Source organism: Panthera uncia (genome assembly GCF_023721935.1).
Source record: "Panthera uncia isolate 11264 chromosome A1 unlocalized genomic scaffold, Puncia_PCG_1.0 HiC_scaffold_16, whole genome shotgun sequence".
Lineage (NCBI taxonomy): Eukaryota > Metazoa > Chordata > Mammalia > Carnivora > Felidae > Panthera > Panthera uncia.
Genome location: NW_026057576.1, coordinates 1,737,492 through 1,757,852, shown reverse-complemented (window position 1 = coordinate 1,757,852; position 20,361 = coordinate 1,737,492). Strand labels below are relative to the sequence as shown.

At 37.3% G+C, this 20,361-nt stretch overlaps 1 protein-coding gene across 2 annotated transcripts in view; it reads left to right on the top strand.

The window, feature by feature from the left end:
* The window catches only part of XPO4 (exportin 4), a 119,437-nt gene that overhangs the window by 41,202 nt on the left and 57,874 nt on the right, over positions 1-20,361 (top strand). For both annotated transcript variants that reach the window (XM_049647333.1, XM_049647332.1), the window contains exons 5-6: positions 8,850-8,966; positions 9,706-9,859. In XM_049647333.1, the coding sequence (XP_049503290.1) occupies positions 8,850-8,966; positions 9,706-9,859 (271 nt within the window). The remainder of the gene's footprint in view (positions 1-8,849; positions 8,967-9,705; positions 9,860-20,361) is intronic.

The window sequence follows — 20,361 nt, the reverse complement described above, 5'->3', positions numbered from 1 at the left end:
TATCTATTCTTTTTTTCCGTATCATCTTTATTGAGGAATAATTTACATGTATTACCGTATCCATTGAAGATGTACATTTCTAGGAGTCAAGATACAGAACATTTCTTTCTTTAAAAAAAAAAAAAAAAAATTATGTGAGTACTCTCTTATATCTAATGTGGGGCTCGAGCCGACAACCCTGAGACCGGAGACCCAGTCACATGCTCCCCCAGCTGAGCCAGCTGGGCGCCCCAGAGCATTTCTATTCCTGTTTTGATTAACAATTAAAAATCAATTGTACAGATATTGTGTTGTTTGCCATTTTGGTGGCAGATTTCTTCAAGAGTACTCTCCAATAGAATTTTCTGTTTTGATGTGAATGTTCTAGATCTGTACTCCAATATGTCAGCACTGTGCCAGGCACGTGTGGCTTTTGAGCATTTGAAGTGTGGCTGGTGTGACTAAGGAACTGAATGTTTAATTTTAATTTCTTTTTTAACTGAAATTCAAACAGCCATACGTAGCTAGTGGCAATCATATTGGACAGTGCAGTTCTAGACACTTTGATACTCTGAAGGTCTAATTTTTATGTCTGTTTTGTTTCTATTTTTGTCTTTTTCACTTAATCTTAGTATTTAGTTGTTTGCATAAACTAACAACTTTCAAAACGTGCGTGTTTTGGGGCTCCTGGCTGGCTCAGTGGGGCAAGTGACTCCTGATCTTGGGGTTGTGGGTTTGAGACCACGTTGGGTGTGGAGATTACTTAAAAACTTAAAAAAGAAAGAAAGTAAAAACGTGCATGTTTGAGTCATTGCGTGTTAGGAGTCATTTTGGCTTTGTTTTGTGTAGTGAGAAGCTCCCTTGAAAATAGTCCTCAAGGTTCCATTTAAAATTTTTAGATAAACGTGATTGGGAAGCTACTTTTTACTTCTGTTAATCTTGTTAGTAGGCACGGTACCCATTTCTGACGAAGAGCTTTGCCCTTGACATGCTGGTGCCTCAGGGTTACCTACATCAGTTGCATAATGGCAGTCTTGTTATCTGCATGGATTTTTGTTAGCATTTGTTGCCTGATTAATGGCCATGGCCAATGGTGGCTGTCGTTGATGCTTGAAGGAAAAGCAAGTGGAGATAAGTAGCCAGAAGTAGTAGGGAAAAGGTTTGGAACTGAGGCTGCTACTGAGAGATGTTATCCTAGCCCCTTACTGTTCTGAATCAAGTTACTCTTCCTATTTTAGATTCTACTTAAGGACAGACTGTTTCATTTGCCAATCTGCAGTAAAGGAGTTTGCTTCATTGTGGCTGACCAGGATTTAAACTTTAGGAACTTAACTAGTAATTCTGAGATCTATACGTTTATGACTAACGCTCTTTCCCTGGTTAGTTTGGCGATCACATCAGCTGGGATTTCAGCGTTAAGGAAGAATTTCTGTGGCTTGTCCTCATCCCCCACAAGTAGCTTTATGGCTCTGGACGCCGAAGGCAAAGGATCAAGAGTCCCTTGCCTCTCAGGAATGAACACATTCTCAGGAATTGTGTTCTTCCCTTTCTTTCCCCTTGGGGAGTTGGGGACCCACCACAGAAAGTAGTCCCAGTGCAACCTGGCATTTGGATCTTTTTGAGTCACTGAAATAACTGATGTTTTGACAATGATAGAACAGATGTAACTCTTGAGTTAGAAAAGATTTTGTCCTGTTCACGGTGCATACACTCTGAGAATAGTGGATAAATTTAATATCCTCATGAAATATTCCAAAACAAAGTTTTTTTTGTTTTAAGTTGACTTTCTACTAGCAGGGTTGAGAACTTTTATAGTTGTAGAGAATGTGTAGTGGGAGATAGAATTTAATTTCAAGATTGCTGGATGAATTTACATCGGGGAGCATGCTGAAACATTTAACTAGAAAAGTACTTTCACGCTTACCCAGCAGGTGAAATGCCCGTGTGGCAAAAGGCCACCGTGTGGCCGTCCCTACTTGTCTTTGCCCAGCAGCTTGAAACTAGCTCATTCGGCAGATCTGAAACAATGAGGTTACGGACCAGTAAAACATTTTGCTATGTATACTTCTCTGTTTTCTTCTGAGACCATTAAGTTTGTGGGAATGCTTTAAGAATGTACTTAAGATTTTCTTAGTCTCAGAGACATGAATACCAGTGGGAGAATGTTTGATTTAAAAGAGTTTGAGAGAGAGTTGGAGGGGCAGAGAGAGAGAGGGAGAGGGAAAATGAGAGAGAGAGAGAGAGAAAGAGAGAGAGAGAGAGAATGAATGAATGAAGAGAATGAATTCCAAGCAGGCTCTGCACTGTCAGCACAGAGCTGGATGTGGGGCTCAAAGTCACAAAGCATGAAATCTTAACTGACTGAACCATCCAGGTGCCCCTGAAATTTTCTTTATACGGGTGATTTTAAGAGAAGAGATTTTAAGAAGAGATAAATGACTGATGGTTTTCGACGGATGAAAGGGTTGACCTTATGAATTACTAAGTTACTAAGTTAGTAAGTTAAGTTACTTACTAAGTTAAGTAAGCAACTTTCCCATCATACCTCTTCTAGAATAATGCTCCCATCCACCTTCATTGGTCAGAAACTGTTTGTAGTCTGGCTCTCCCTCTTCCCTTTCTAAGAGTATATTTTTTTGGTGGCCCATCCCCTTGTCTAGTGTAAAGTACATGTGCAAATAAGTTTAGGGTCAGTAGAGTGTAACAGAACACCGATTCTGATTTTGGATTCACATTTAGGCGTAAATCCCACCCATCTCTGCCATTTACTACCTTACTAACCTGTACAAATTATTTACCATCTCTAGGCTCTGCTTTGCTAATACTGTTTGTCAAACACATTTAATAATGTCCATGTCTGGGGCTCCCCAGATGAGGCAAGGCAATGTTAAGTGCATTTAGTGAGCATTCAGTGAGCGTGCGTTTCACTTCTGTGGCAGCCTAACACCCTTTGGCTTGTAGAACTTTGGGACACACGCTACGTTACGTCACTTCTTTTTCTGTCAGGTAATATTTTAAGTATTAAAATCAGAAGAAAGTGTTCATGCTTTTATTCATGAGTGGAAAGTGCATTTTTTAAAAATACATGTAACCAACATAATAACTTTTCGTTTAAATGCTTTAAGTTTCTTACAGTGTTTGTTCTTCACAGATAGTTTTATGGGAAAATACTGATTCATAAAGCATTTCCTAAGGAGGTTATATTTTTAAATACGGTACATTTTCCAGGTATCATGATATATTTTCAGAGTAATTGTGTTTGTGCAATTATTAAATAATAGGTCGTTTCGTGCGTGTCTTTGTGGACAGGCTGTTTTCCTTCTGTGGTTATAAAAGTTGCCGTGGTTACCTCATCATACTTCGTACTAATGTCAGACCTGCTCTACTAATTTGAGAGGGATAGAAATGGACACTTTACTTCCTAAGAAAATTAGCTAAATTTTTTACTTTAAATTAACATTTAAGCTGAGTTTTTCACCTATTTCACGCTTATTTCCTTTGAAAGTACTAGGCGTATATTAAATCACTTTTAAAGCTCTTTAATTTAGTATTTAAGCCTCTTGTCTTCCTCTTTCCTGTGCTAGAGAGAAGTGGGTGAGAAATTCACTTGTCTACAGCAGTGCTGCCCCTGGATGTGATAGCCAACCTAATCTCTCTTATCACAAGTCTCATTGATGTTTGCTTAGAAGAGCAGCTGGAAGTCTGCTTTATGTATGGCAACCTTTCATAAAGTTTATTCTTGGTAATAAATCTCCTGGGGTAAGAGCCAGGCTATTATAAGAGACAGTCCTCTCTCTGAACAAGAGTATTTTATTTTGTCAGCTGGAGTTAGTGTTTGAATATCTTGTGCTTGTGACAGTAAGCTGATGAGTAAGGCAAGCCATTTCTGAAGGGTATTTTTTCACTGTCGTGAAATTAATGGCTTTCACTAGAAATGAGAATGCTGCTATAGGACTTGTAATGCGAAGACAACAGTTAAGTTAGTGAATTGTGAATTTCCAATACTTAAGTGAAAGAAAACATACTAAAACTCATTTATAACTTTGAGACCTCATTGAATGTCTTCTATTTGTTTTACATATTTAAATTTTCATTTTGAAATTCACAAGTGCTAAAAGAATAGCAAACACATCATGGATTCGTTTTCCACTTTCCTTTTGTTAATAGAGTGTTAGGCATAGAGGTAAATGTTGATTCATTAATCCAACTAAGATTTACTGAGCATCTACTACATTGCTTTAGTGATGCTTCAGTTATGGCTTTCTTTTTTTTTAATTGTAAGTTTTCTTGTGACTTTAATTTCGTAGAATGTAGATAATCAAGAAGTGGGACCAGAAAAGCCAAAATAGGTGTTTTTTTATGATAATGATAAAAATACTGTTGTTTTACCTTCTCACTTCATAAGCTGCTACATATATATAATACTTTTACCTGCATTATCTAATGGGAACCTTTGGACCATCATATGAATTAGGTGGGGCAGAGGGTATTAACTCCCCTTATAGATGAGAAAACTGAGGCCAGGATAGATGAAGCGGTTTGCTCCCAGTTACTTGAGGTGGTAAATTTTGGACCATTAGAACCCATATTTTCCGACTCCTTTGTCAAAACAGTAAGAGCCTTGGACTAAGCCTCCAGAAAGTCATGTAGAGTATTTTAATTTAGAATTTCTTTCGGACATAGTTGTAGTACTTTTTATTACGTGGTTTCTAGCACGTTGAAAACGACAGTGATCACTTCGGGGCTGCTCGTTAGTGCTGGTCAGATTGCTGGCCACAGCGAGTGGTGGACACCAGCAAAGAAACCGACCAGCACTGGACTCGGGTGCACTTTGTCAAGGGGCGTGAAGCCTCATACATTTTAGTAGACAGATTCCAAGCCTTTGCTTGATTCCAACATCATGTAATAATTGCCTTAGAAATAATAATTTTGGAAAAATTTACGTGGAGGAAGTTGCATTAAAAATGTTTGCTGGGGGGCGCCTGGGCGGCTCAGTCGGTTGAGCGTCCGACTTCGGCTCAGGTCACGATCTCACCATCTGTGAGTTCGAGCCCCGCGTCGGGCTCTGTGTTGACAACTCAGAGCCTGGAGCCTGCTTTCGATTCTGGGTCTCCCTCCCCCTCTGTCCCTAACCCACTCGCATTCTGTCTCTGTCTCTCTCAAAAATAAATAAATGTTAAAAAAGTTTGTTTAAAAAAAAAATGTTTGTTGGCTGTATTTGGAAAATTAACAGATATTAACTTAATTCTCTATAATCTGGGGTAAATGAAGCATTGCTATGTTAACCTCTTACACTTCTAAGATTTGTACTAATGGTATTTTATACTGGTCTAATCGCTGTTTGCTTTGGTATGACAGTCTTAGTATACTCCTCATCAATCAACTTTGATCTGATTTCATTGAAATTCACCACTCTAAATTATTCACAACAGCTTTTGTTTCTGACCCTCTTAAGTATCAGAGTCTCTGTCTCAAGTACAGAAAGAATATCTAACCCTGACTATGACAGAGTGCAGAGAGGCAGCACTTGAGGGTACCGATCAGTAGAGGGGGAGTTAAGAGGTAATGCACTTGGGATGACCACTGAGACCGAAAAGTCTGAAGGAAGCAGACAGGGACCTTCTACAAGGGTAAGAAAAACAAAAATTTGTGATCTTTCAGAGGCAGATTTGATGCCCCCCCCTCCGGCCCTTTCCTCTGTTTCTTTGTCCTGAGAAGGAGCTGTCCTCTTTTTTTCCCATAGGATTTCAGTTTTGGCTTGCTTCCCTAGCTGTCTTCATTACAGTGCAATGCACCTACTGTGAAGGTAACTTGACTGTAATGAGATTTGGTTGATAATCAAACACTGAAAATGAGTAACCATATTGGGAATTGAGTCCTGGGCACTGTGATATGTGGTCTGTGAATAGGGAGAAATACTGTGTTGACATGTGTCGCAGTGCTTTGTTCTCCGTGCTTAGTTATCCATCGTTCTCCAGGAATCTCTGTTAAGTTGGCCCCATTGAGCTGTAGTGCTATGGGATATTGAATGTTTATGATGCTAATCTCAAATCCTTACAGGACTTCCAAATTAAGGAGCAGTAAAACAAATCTTTTAATGATGAGACTGTCTTACCGAATTATGGTTCTTTGAAAGCTGGTAATTTTAGGTACGCTAACACCAGAATATTTGGTTTCTGGTATACTTGTAACCATGCTGCATAATTTGTTTTTATGTATTTCTTATGTCTTTGGCAGTAATTTGAAAAGAACTTTTAAAAATTTGTCTTTTTATTTCAAAAGTATAAAGTGGAAAACAATACATAGAGGTTGCTAGAAATGGCATATAAATGATGTATACCTATGTATTAAAAATTAGAAAGCTGTGAACAAGTGTTTACAGTAATAATCTCAGGATGGTAGGATTGTGGGCAGCTTCCTTTGTACTTTTCTGTACTTTCTAGTTTTTCTAAGATTAAGATCTTTTTATGGGCAAAAGTTAAAAACAAAATATTCTTATGTTCGGAGAACTGAGTCTATATATAGTAAGACTGTTTTATTCTTAATTATCATGTGTTAAGAATATACTTTCTTTTGTGGGTGAATTTTACTTCATCAGTGTGAAAGTTTGCTGTCTTGGAGAGATGGTCTTTATTGCCACTCACGAAGCCTTCCCATCCCACTGAGGGCTCCTTGTTTGTGTCATGAGGTTGTAGTTAAAAGAGACTTATTTTTAAAACGTCTTCCTTTCTCTGAGCAGCATTAACCCCAGAAAGTCCTCAGCTCTCATTACTCCTGCCCTTTTTCTTCACTCATTTTTTCCTATCTTGACTTAAAACACATGCGTGTATTCTTAGGAAGTGTTTATTTCACATAAAAATGAAGCTTCATCGTGAGCATGTATTTCATTAATTAGAGTTGTGTTATTGAAAATTTGAATGTGGTCATAGTTAAAAAATATGCCATTTGGTGGTGAATAGAGGTTGACACTAACAGTTTGTGGTAAATTACTTGTGGAAAATTACGCAGATAATAATCTATTTGTAAGAGCGATAAGTTTGTGTTTACTGAGAGCTTCTGGGTTCATAATATTCTATTCGCTGAAGTCTGACTTAGAAAGGAGAGAAAAGCCAAGGCTGAAAGATAGAAAATATAGGATGTTGTAAAATGTTTCCAGAATCAGGATCCATGTAATCCATTGTGTTAGAGCTCTCTGTGCGCTAATTTTTTGCTTTGAGTTTTATTAATTTGAATTTAATACCTACTTTCCCCCACTAAAGCCTAGGTATATTTAAAAATCTTAAGTTTTTAAAATGTTCATAGTTGGTCCCAGTGTTATTTAAATGTATCTGTGAGGTTTTGATTGTTGGTACTTTAATCGTCAATCACCATTTTAAAAGAAAGCCATATTTTAAACTACAATTTTTTTAACTAAAAAAAGAAAAAAGAGGGAAGGTACAAGATGAATTTCTAAGATCCCTTTAATGTAAAATGAAGTGAGTCTGTGACAGACTGTGTTCTCTGTAAGAGGCTCTTTAGTGCTTGGTTTCTCAGACCAGGTTTCTTCCTCATATGCCTGGGGCCATGCAGAGGCAGTTAAGCTTGTACACTTCTATTGATGATTTGGGGAAGGGAGGACGTTTTTATAATAAAAGAAATGTATATCTTGAAGTAAAGTTACAAAGAGAGAGTGTGTGTGTGTGTGTGTTTAAACTAAACCATGCGTATTAAGAGTACTTTTACCATTGTTGAAGGCAGCTTGGGCTATACCCGAGATTCCCGAGGGAATTTGCATATATTCTCTATTATTAAGCTTCCCTGGTGTGAAAAAGTCTAAAAACTGCTTGAATGTATGAGCTAGTGTGCCATCCATAAATATTAGTTACACAGACATGCATGTTTATTTTAGTTGAGATAAAGAGGCAGATAGGAATTTAATTCTTTTTACAGTTTTTAGAGGAAAGTCTCAGACATGTACAAAAATAGACATAGAGTATATTGGTCATCCATGTAATCATCCTTCATTCAGCGTTAGCAAATGTCAACTCATGCCATTAGGAATTTAATTTTATGTATATTTGCTAAGATTTGCCAAGATAAGCATCTGTAAGGTCAAGGTACTGACATCAGAAGCATTTCTGAACAAAGATGTTGCAGTTGGTGGGCGGGTAGAACTGTGTTCAGCTGTTGTATAAGCTCGCATAAATAGTATCATCTTGACTTTAATCTTTCGGTTGTTCAGAGGTAGTGTGCATATTTCTGTTTAACCCCTGGAAACTTGCCAAAATAATTTGTATCCTCTCCATCCTTGGCACCTTGACTCTAAATCTAAATAGTCTGTGAATAAAAGCAACAATTTGATATTAGGAGCCTGTTGGATAGAGCCATTAAAAACGACCATCTTCAGTGTTCATTTAAAAACCTTTTGTGAACTATTCCATTTAATGTTCTGGATGCTATAAAATCTGTTTCATTTTTCATCTGTGCACTTTATAGACATGAGAACACAGACAGACCTGAATTCAAATCTCAGCTGGCCTTAATTACTTACCTCTCCAAATCTTACTTGTTCAACTGTAAATGGGGATATGGATTGTTGTGTGAAGTGAATGAAGTGGTACATTCAACATCGATAATCTTGAAATGTCATTTGCACTCTATGATTGAATACATGTATGTCCCGAGTTCAAGTCATAGACGGATTTGTATAACTGAAGTTGATTACTAGGCTACTTAGGAAGAAGAGCTGTCTGTACTTTGTCATGTCTAGTTTTCTGACTGGTAGGTGTAAGATCTAAAGATAGAAAATGTTCTTTAAACAAATGCTGTATTGAAGCAAAACATTGGGAGAAAATAATGCCTTACAGTTGTTTCTTATCAAATAATTACAGCAAACTTTGGCCTGTTCTATTCTAACTGCACTATTGAGCGAATTCTCAAGTTCAAGTAAAACTAGCAACATTGGACTCAGTATGGAATTCCATGGCAACTGCAAAAGAGTTTTTCAGGTATTGGTATTTTTGTTTTTACGTTTTGTTAGATTGTTAACACAGTCTTTTCCTAATGGAGTAAGAACACTTATTTTGTCTAGTTGAGTGATGGCCTCTCCTTGAAGATTTGTGTTGCAATTTCATAGTATTTAGTAAAGGATAAAGGACGGGGTAGGATAGAGACTTGGTGCACATAGCTAACAATTTAAGATTTCTTGTTAATTCTAGTCTTTAAACAAAACAAAAAGGAAATACCACTCCAAACATCCTTAGATTAGTTACGCTGTTCTTACTGCGTTTAGATACAACTAATTCAATTGGTAGGACTCTGCTGGCCTTAAAATAGGCCTGGCAGAATGCCAACGAGGGCCATGTAGTTAAAATGTTATTGCAGATGGTGTGGGCTCTTTGTCTCATATGTATTGTTTGGCTCTGAAGTAAAGTTATGTGAAGGCATTGGCTTAAATCCGAGGGCTCTGCACCAAAGCAACTGACCCCCTCCAGCTCTGTAGTAGCTGTCAAAGACTCGACTTCTCGAGCATTTGTATTATAGTAGATGCGTTCCGACTGGTGTCACTGGAAAGCATACTGTGCTATAAATTATGAGCAGGCCTAAAAATGGAAAATTTTCTTAAGGAGGTAGTGGTTTCCATCGGAAATTTTAGGGGTTTTGTTTGTTTTGTTTTATGGTTCTTAAATGGGAATACATTTTGAATAAGCTTTTGATCGAAAAATACGTGTGATTTATTTATTACAGGAAGAAGACCTTCGTCAGATCTTCATGCTAACAGTTGAAGTTCTTCAGGAATTCAGCAGGCGGGAAAACCTCAATGCTCAGATGTCTTCGGTATTTCAGCGTTACCTTGCCCTCGCCAATCAAGTCTTGAGCTGGAACTTTCTTCCTCCAAATTATATCCTTTTAACAAGGGAATTAATTGTGATGATTTAAATATGTGTGATTCAGCTATGAAATAGCTGAATATTTAAATGAATATTTAAATGAATTGTGGTGATTTTCATAGATTACTTAATTATGGCTAAAAACGTTTTATCTTTGCAGGTTTGTAAAGCGCATTGTTGAAAGAAAATACGCTTTTTTTAGAAATGGAATTTAATTTTTTTCTTTTTATAATATACAATGTAGTGGACGACTTACAAGATTTAAAATTTCATTCACAACTTTATAGAAAAGAGTTCAATAAATGATAGCATTTAGTGGATAGTGGGGCTATTGCTAACTAAGGAATAGCAGTGTTTCTTAGGAAGGAAAAGGAAAAAGGTGGGAAGTGCATTTCTATCAAGAAACTGAATCATTTTCTCTGTGTAACATGTAATTATGTTGGATTTTTTTGGCTGACCTTAAAGACTAATTTTTCATGCTCTAATTTGATTTTTATGGATGATGATATTGTTCAAGTGTGGATAACAAGGTAAGTAATACGGTTATTCTTTGGTGACCTTTTTTAAAATAAAAATCTCAAACTTTTATTTCTAGCTAATTATTAGTAATATAAAATAAGTTTAAGTGAGTTACATTGTAGGTACATATATCTGCTTTTTAAAAAATCAGTTATTGAAGTAGAGAAATTTATATTTTATAAAGCAGGTTCTTAGTTTAAGGTTTATGATTTGCTTTCTAGAACATTTACTGCCTGTTGATAGATTGAAAGCAATACTATCTAGTGTCTCTTAATTTTTTCATAGCTGAATCACACAAATTCTTAGCTGATGTTAGGCAGATTACTTAAAGTCTCTGAGTCTCAGTTATTCCAAATATAAAATGGGGATATGGATAGTTAAGTGAATTTAATGTAGTAATACATTTAAAACTCTCAGGAGTTAGCTACTATTTATTGAGCTTGTAATAGCTTCTTTGAATAAAGAAGTTCATCAGCTAGCTGTCTGCGTTATGCTCTTTTTTTCTTGATCTGATATATAGGAAATCTAATCTGTTGTATGTGTCTTTAATCAGTGTCCTCCTGGGGACCTGGATGAGGGGGAGAGGGAATCTGTTTAGGAGAAAAAAGACGATAAGCAAACAGGAGATACGTATTCAGCCGTATCAGAGATTTAGGATGAGACCCCCTCTTTATCCCAACAGAGCTGAGGGTTGTTACATTCACATACATAGAGATCACCAAATGTTTTTAGCTGGTAAAATTTTAAATTTTAAAGGGGTCAGGTAGGGTGAAGTACAGTGTTTTCTTCTATTTTCAAGTTAATACATTCATGTAGTAGAAAACTAACTATGTGTTGTATATAGGGTGTTGAGTCTGTGACTTAGACCCTGAGTTCTCCCATTTTCTTTCCCCAAGGCAGTCCTAGTGAGCTGCTGCTTTATGGGGCAGAGCTCACAGTGACGGTAATTACTTTCCCTTTTTATCCTTGCTCTTTAATCATTTTTCTACAAGTAATTTATTTTATGTCTTCAGTATATTCTTTTTGGGGTTGTTAAAAGGCACATATTTTAAGCTTGCTTTTTAAAAAATTTCCCCTTTGAGTGTTGCAGTGTAAGTTTTGCTCCAGTTTTTGTTAGTAAGAAAAGGAAAGATGTTGAGAAACTTAGAGACAGATTTAAAAAGTAACAGACCATATGGAGCTATCAAAACATTAATTATAAATGTAGGGAAAATCAACAAAAGTTACACTGCATATATTGGAGCCAATTTTAAAGTCTCTGCTTTAGGGGGAAATGTAGTTGGCTGAAGAGTGACTGTTTTGTAGAGGGAAACAGTGCTCTGGGAGTTTGGAAACAAAGTTTGTCTAAAGATACACACACATAAAATATTTTTATAAAGTATTTAGATAAAGCTTTGGAAAACCTGTCATCTGAAAATAATAAGCACAGCTACAGTGTTCCCAAAGGAAATAATTCCTTGTTTAAAGAAAAGTCTTCATCTTGACCTTTGGATATTCTACTTCGTGACTTACAAATGAATTCTTTCGTGAGCGTAGTTCGCATGTCGCCATTTGTTGGCTCCCTAGTCCTTCCTTTAAGTGGGTTCGCTTTAAGTGTAGGAGAAAGAGCATGGCAGTGGAGTTAAACTAAGCTACATTTTCAGTGCTAATTAGACGGAATCAGTTTCACGGAATCCAATTCTGATATAATTTCTAATTTTGGGAATTTCTTGGTGATCTATTCAGTCAGTGGGGAGAGATTTGGATATTAAGCTTTGTACCTTTAAAAGGGCCTATGGAACAAGTTTAACCTAGTTATATGTATTAAGTGGATGGCTTTTTAGAAATGATTTATCTTTTAAGGTAGATGAGTAGCAAGTGGACCTTGTAAAATATGTATCTTATAGCATATATATATATTTAAAAAAAAATTTTTTAATGTTTATTTTTGAAGGAAAGAGAGACAGAGTATGAGTGGGGGGAGGGCGGAGAGAGAGGGAGACGCAGAATCTGAATCAGGCTCCAGGCTTCAAGCTGTCAGCACAGAGCCTGATGTGGGGCTCGAATTCACGGACTGTGAGATCATGACCTGAGCTGAAGTTGGATGCTTAACAAACCGAGCCACCCAGGTGCCCCTGTATCAAATATATTTGATCATTTGCAATGATATCATGTTAAATGAGGCTGTATTAAATAGTCAGTATCAATCCTTATTCGTAATTTTTTATAATTTGCTTCTCTTTTGCATCTTTTTATTTTGATGTAATTCTAAACATTCAGAGATAACTGTAAGAGTAATTCAAAGAATTGCTGTATGCCCTAGTACCAAGATTCACCAGTTGAAAACATTTTGTCCCTTTCTTTTTCTCTTTCTGTCTCTACATATACATAATTTTTTGTTGTAAAGATATGCCAGATTTTTTATTTATCCGTTGATCAACTTATTGACGGGTGGTTTCAACTCTTTGGTTATTTTGAATAATGCTGCTGCTGTGAGCATTCATTGTAAGTTTATGTTTGGACTTATGTTTTCATTTCTGTGAGATATACCTAGGAGTAGAATTGCTGGATCATATGGAAAATCTGTGTTTAACCTTTTGAGGAATTGCCAAGCTGTTTTCTGGAGTAGCTGTACCATTTTATATTCCCACCAGCAGTATATGAGTGTTCCAGATTCTCTACATCCTGGCTAAGACTTCATAATCTGTGTGTCCACAGCCATCCTGTTTCGTACGAAGCAGGATCTCATTGTGTTTTGATTTGCATTACCCTGATGGTTAATTTATTACACATTTTATGTAGGTATAGGCCATTGTTTATCTTCTTTGGAAAACTGCCTATTCAGATCCTTTGTCTATACTTTAATTGGTTTGTCTGTTTAAAATTGAGTTGTAATAGTTCTTTTATATTCTGGATACAAGTCTCTTAAATACACGATTTTCACGTATTTCCTCCATTTCTGTGAGTCGCATTTTACTTTTTTATGTTGTCCTTTGAAACACAGAAAATTTGCATTTTGATGATGTCCAATTTATTTTTTCATTTGTTGTCATATCTCAGAAATCATTGCTTTATCCAAGGTCATGAAAATTTATGCCTGTGTTTTCTTCTAAGACTGGCTTCTTACATATAAGCTCTTATATTGAAGACTTTGATCCGTTTTGGGTTAAGTTTTATGTGTGATGTGAGATAGTGGTCCAGCTTTATTCTTTTGCATGTAGATATCAGGTATCCCAACAGATGTTTGACCATTGATTAGAAAGGTAGAAGAGGTGGGATGCGGGGGGGGGGGCAGGGGGGTCAGTTAGTTAAGCATCCCACTTTGGCTCAGGGTATGATCTCACAGTTCATGAGTTTGAGCCCTGCGTCAGGCTCTGCTCTGCTCACAGCTTAGAGCCTGGAGCCTGCTTTGGATTCTGTGTCTCCCTCTCTCTGCCCCTCCCCTGCTCGTGCTCTGTCTTTCTTGCTCTCAAAAATAAATAAAACATTAAATAAATAAATAAATAAACAAACAAACAAATAAATAAATAAATAAGGAAGAGGCTGGGGAAGTAAGAAGTACCTGATATATGTCATGGTGGTGAATGATTACTGTGTCTGTTAATGTGTAATTTAGTTGCCCTAACATCAATTTTTAATTTGGAATACCAAAAGAATTGATAGGAGAAATTATTCATATGAATAAATGATCTATAGGGTTAGATACGCATGCTCAGCCTACCAATTTTGTATTTAGTAGGTATTACATAAATATTTGTTGATAAATGAAAGGACATGCTTATAACCTGAAATATATATTAGGTTGCTTGGGAGGAAATTTTGAGTAATTGACTGCCGAAGCTTTTGGAAATTTCTTACAGAGAAATGTGTAAATTATGACCTAAAAATGTTATTGTGAAGCCAGTGGACACTGACTCAACAGTGGAGCTAAGATGTGCAGAGAGATATTAATGAAAAGAATACACGGATTGAATATTGAGATATTTATTAGTATTTAAGACTGTTAGTCCTGTCATAATTAATTTGCAGTGATCTTGGGTCAAGATTAATGTGCATACAGGGTTTCGCTAAAGAAATCCTAACTCTACAGCAGGGGTTCTCAGTTGGGGTGATTTTGCACACTTGGGACATTTGGCCACGTCTGGAGACATATTTGGTTATCACAACTAGGGGAGTGCTACTTAGGCAACTGGTGAGTAGAGGCCCGGGGTATTACTAGACACCCTAGAATGCACAGGACAACTCCCACGAGAAGCAGTTACTGTGCCCAAAATGTCAATAGTGACCCATACAAAAACTTCTATGTGAATGTACTTAGCAGTATTATTTATAATGGGCAACAAGTGGAAGTGACCCAAGTAGCCATCAACTGATGAATGGATAAATGTGGTTTACTCACATAGCAGAATATTATTCATCAATAAAAAGGAAGGCTGGTACTGATACATGCAACAAAATGGATACACCTTGGAAACATCATACATCTTAAGTGAAAGAATTCATTCACAAAAGACTGCATGTTGTAGAATTCCATTCGTAGGAAATGTTCAGAGTAGGCAGGTCTGTGGAGACAGACAGATGAGTAGTTACCTACTGCCAGGAGGTTGGAGGAAGTAGGAGATGATGGCTTAAGTGCATAGAGCTCCATTTTGGAGATGAAAGTGTTCTAAAATTATATCGTGGTGACAGTCGTATAACTTGAAAAACCGTTCAGTTGTACAGTCAATGAGTAAATTGTGTAGTATGTGAATGAAGTCTCAAGTCTTTAAAAATATCAGTCATGTCAAGGGTTAGAAATCGTGCCATACAGATCAACTGCCTGTTGTCAGGGTAAGTTATAGAGGTAGATTAAGGGTGAGGATACAGTTTTGGGAGATATTCCTGTTATGGAGCCACTGAAGTAAAGGGAGTGAGAAAGATCAAAGAGAAGCAGAGAAGATCAGTGGTAGAATCTTTGGCTCCAACAGTAGTAAGAACCAGGAAGAAGCAAAAGAGATTGAGCAGGGCAGTGGGCAGTTTAGATAAGCTGAGGGGATAACCAGGTGAGTAGTCTGGGAAGCAAAGATACGTGGGCGTTTCAAAAAATAAAGGTAATAGACATACTCTGATACTGAAAGGGAAGACGTAGATTGGGTATCAGGACATAGATAGTCATGTGAATAGCTGTTTATGCATTGCGCAAAAGCCATTTCAGTGAATGAGTAGTGATTGGTCATCGATGAGGTAGAAAGTGTAGATATTCCATAGACCATGAACTGTGAGGAATGGAATAAGGATTTGAGACACTTGAACCTTTGGTTTGGGTTTGTACTTTGTACTTTGGAGAGATGAACCTATTTATTGCCCAAGGGAAAGAAGTCAGAATTGAAGCAAGAAAATGCGATCTTACACGTACTAGATAAGCCAGTGATGTGGATTTTTAGATAGCCTAGGATGCAGTTCAGGTAGTGAGGAACATAGTAAGCTTTAGGATGCATGGCATGCCTGCCACCATGACCCAAGTTTCTTAGCTCTCAAATGCTGTTTTGATCAGCTTTGTCCAGGTTTGTTCAAAAGTAGAGGAGCAAAGTGGTAGACATCAGTATCTGATAGAGTCAAAAAAAAATTTTTTTTAATGTTTATTTATTTTTGAGATAATGTGAGAGAGTGTAAGCAGCAGAGGGCAGACAGAGGGAGACACAGAATCTGAAGTGGGCTCCAGGCTCCGAGCTGTCAGCCCAGAGCCCGACGCGGGGCTCCAGCTCGCGAACTGTGAGATCATGACCTGAGCCGAAGTCGGACGCTTAACCGACTGAGCCCCTCAGGCACCCCACTGATAGAGTTTTTAAGTGTGTGTGTGTGTGTGTGTGTGTGTGTGTGTGTGTGTGAGAGAGAGAGGGAGAGAGGGGAGAGAGAGGATGTATAAAGCCATTACGAAGTTTCTTCTTCAGTTCTTTTTTTTTTTTTTTTTTTTTTTTTTTTTAGTTCTTCCCCAAACTATTCTCTGTTTATACTGGTATTGTACACTTTAAAAGGAAAGTCGATCTGTAAAGTCATTAGCCAGTGTGTGAAGTAGTTGTATTATCCTTCCAGGTATATTTCTGCTTTACAAGAAACATACCCAAGAGGAACCAGCCAGAAGAATTTCTGACTTCAGGCCATTAGAAGGAAAGGTTATGTCGAGAGTAGTCCTTCAATCTTAGGTTACAAGTGATTATGCTAAATTATGTGTTCATTATACTATAATATTTTGAAAAATATTTTGTAGTTGAACTTTGAGCTTGGTAGTTCTTATATCTGTTTTCTTGCCCGTGATATCCCCCTAATGACTTGCAGTTATTATCCCATTATACATACTGTAGTTACATGTAACTACCAGCGACAGTAGGGCCTTTGGCTGTAGGAGACAGTTAACAAAACTGATTTTTGATGTCAACCTGCAGGTGGTTGGAGAGTGAACAAGAGGATGCCCACTAAGTTCTTTGCTTCTGTATGAACAGGGCTGTGCAGTTCTATTTTCTCTTCGTGAGCCCATGGATTTTTCACTTACTACTTTATGTAGTTTGAATCCATACAGGAGCAGGGAGGAATGGATTGAGCAGTAGAAAAAAGTCTCCCCAAGAGGAAGCTTAACTTTTTAGCTCTCTTAATTGCTTAGTAATTTAAGGCCACAGGCAACTTAACAGTTGAACCCTGTGTGCCAAGAGCAGTGTCTTTTGGTGCCCCTTTGGCTCAGAAAGTTAGATCAATTTATGTAGGTGTCTGTTGGGCAGATCTGACTTAATTACTTTAAATGCAGGATTTCTCATTAGAAAATGACTTTCTTTAAAATTACTTAATTATTTATAAAGGAATCCATTGAGTTCTTAATTCTGTGAACTGTCTAGGTTATCAGTTCAATAAATTCTTAATGAATGCTGCTACTTACATGGTAATCCTGTGCTGTGCTCTGAAGTATCGAGTTTAAGATTGTATTATTTGCAGAATGATATTGATGGGAAGATGGTAAAAGAGCTAGCCACTAAATCCATGTTTTTCCCATGTGTTAGGTTTGAGTGAGTAGTGAATACTCAAGAAATTACAATTGTATGTAGGGTTTTTGTTTATTAATATCTACAGTAAATTCTTGAAGGCCTTTCTATGCATTTTAATTTTGATGGCAGGGTTTTTTCATTGGTTTTAGAAAGCTGTGGTTTAGAGAGAGCATTAAGACCATGTGGGTTTAATCTTTTTATCGGTTAAGTAAACTGCTTTTGCCATGGGTAGAACTGTACTTTCTACCCTGATCATTTGTCTTTTAGCAGATTTGACCATTATTTGCACTGGGAAAAAAAGTGTTTGTGCGAATCTGTTACCAGTTAATGCAAAGTCACTGTTCTACTGACAGTGGGCTGATAGGGTGATCTTTATATATGAAGATTACACAACCACCCACCCTAGACAGTTCTGGTGGATATACCAGTGATTAATATTATTATTGTGATTCTGCAGCTCAGCCTTGAATCGGATTTTTAAGTTGCTTGTTAGAGGGAATTAGGCCTTTTCTCTCTGTTCACATCTGTTTTGATGACTAATCCTACACTAGGATAGGTAAGTAACCAACATATTGGAATGGAATGCAAAAAAGAGCTAGATAACCTTTGAAAGTTCTCCGCCCTAACCACCAAAACATTTATCCACATCTAAATGTGTAGCATTAACTGTATGAAAGTAATGGAAATGTAATCTAATTGGGGTAAACATGATATACTATAGTCTTTTGCATTTTTAATCTTAGGCGCGTGCACTCTCTCTCTCTCTTTTTAACATTTATTTATTTTTGAGAGACAGAGTGTGACAGGGGAAGGGACAGAGAGAGGGAGACAGAATCCGAAGCAGGCTCCAGGCTCTGAGCTGTCAACACAGAGCCTGACTTGGGGATTGAACCCACGAACCATGAGATCATGACCTGAGCCGAAGTCAGACACTTAAGCCACTGAGCCACCAAGGAGCCCCCAGGCTCTCTATTTTTTAATCCACTGAGGACAGTAAATATTCCTCATTATGTATCAATTTCCTTCACAAAAAAGAAGGAAGTGGGAAATTGTCATATATGGAAGACTTTAACATTTTAAACCCATGTTTATAAGTCATCTAAAATGTCTACTTGGTACATTATGTCTTGTGCTTTCATTAAAAGTATTCTTGGGGCACCAAGAATAGAACATGTGACTTTTTTTTTTCCTTAAAAAAAAAGGTTTTTTTTTTTTTAAATGTTTGTTTATTTTTGAGAGAGGCAGACAGAGAGATAGAGTGCTAGCAGGGTAGGTGGAGAGACAGGGAGACACAGAATCCGAAGCAGGCTCCAGGCCCTGAATTGTCAGCACAGAGCCTGATGCGGGGCTTGAACCCACAAACTGCAAGATCATGACCTGAGCCGAAGTCAGAAGCTCAACTGACTGAGCCACACAGGTGCCCCCATGTGGCTCTTGATCTTGGGATTGTGGGTTAAAGCCCCACATAGGGTGTAGAGATTACTTAAAAATAAAATCATTAAAAAAACAAAGTCCTACAACTGTATTCTTAATTGAGGATTCATATTTAAAAACTTAAGTTTGGGGCGCGCCTGGGTGGCTCAGTCGGTTAAGCGGCCGACTTCGGCTCAGGTCATGATCTCGTGGTCCGTGAGTTTGAGCCCCGCGTCGGGCTCTGTGCTGACAGCTCAGAGCCTGGAGCCTGTTTCAGATTCTGTGTCTCCCTCTCTCTGACCCTCCCCCGTTCATGCTCTGTCTCTCTCTGTCTCAAAAATAAATAAACGTTAAAAAAAAATTTTTTTTAAAGAAAATAAAAAAAAATAAAAACTTAAGTTTGGAATTTTTAAAAAAAAGATACATGTGGACATAGCATAAATTTTGAGACCTAAGATATATTGTTTTTTTAAAGGCATTGTGATATAATTCACATACCATACAAGTCCACACATTTAAAATGTACAGTTAAGTGTTTTCTTTAAAGTTTACTCAGAGTTGTGCAACAATCACCACCATTGATATAGGGAATATTTATCACTCCAATAAGAAACCCCATAGCATACCCTTTAATGTTCCCACCCTGCATTCCCACTCACCTCCACTCCCTTTTAATAGCAACTGCTAATCCACATTCTGTCTCTATAGATAATTGTTATTCTGGATGTTTTATTTAAATGGAACCATACAGGGGTGCCTGGGTGGCTCGGTCTCATGTTAAGCATCTGACCTCAACTCAGGTCATGATCTTGTAGTTCATGGGTTTGAGCCCCACGTCAGGCTCTGCGCTGATGGCTCAGAACCTGGAGCCTGCTTCGGATTCTTTGTCTCTCTTTCTCTCTGTCCCTCCCCTGATCACGTGCTTGCTCTCGCTCTCTCTCTCATTCTCTCAAAAATAAATAAAACATGAAATAAGTAAATAAATAAATGGAACCATACAATACGTGGGTTTTTTGTCACTTTTATGTGGCATGTTTTTGAGGTTTATTCATGTAGCATGTATCAGTATTCCATTGCTTTTTATTGCCAAGTAATATTCCACTGTGTGCATAGTACTGTGTCTTATTTCTCTGTTCATCTGATCAGTTGATGGTTATTTGAGTTCTTTCCATTGTTTTAAAATAATTTCCAATACAGAATGCTGCTGCTGGGAACGTCTTTTTCCATACTTGTGGATGTATGTTTCCATTTCTCTTGGGTGTATATGCAGGAGTGGAATTGCTAGGTCATATGATAACTGTTATTTAACATTTTGAGGAACTATCAGACTGTTTTCCACAATACCTACACTACTTTTGCATTAACATTGTAGTATATGAGTATTCCATTTTGTCTGCATCCTTACCAACATTTGTTTCTGTTTTTTTGTTTATAACCATCTTATTTCATACAAAGCGGTATCTTGTTGTGGCTAAGAATTGCCTTACCCTATAGATAAATGCTATTGAGCATCATTTCATTTGTGGTTTTTTTGGTCATTTGTGTATCTTTAAAGAAATACCTGTCCAGATCCTTTGTTCATTTTTAAA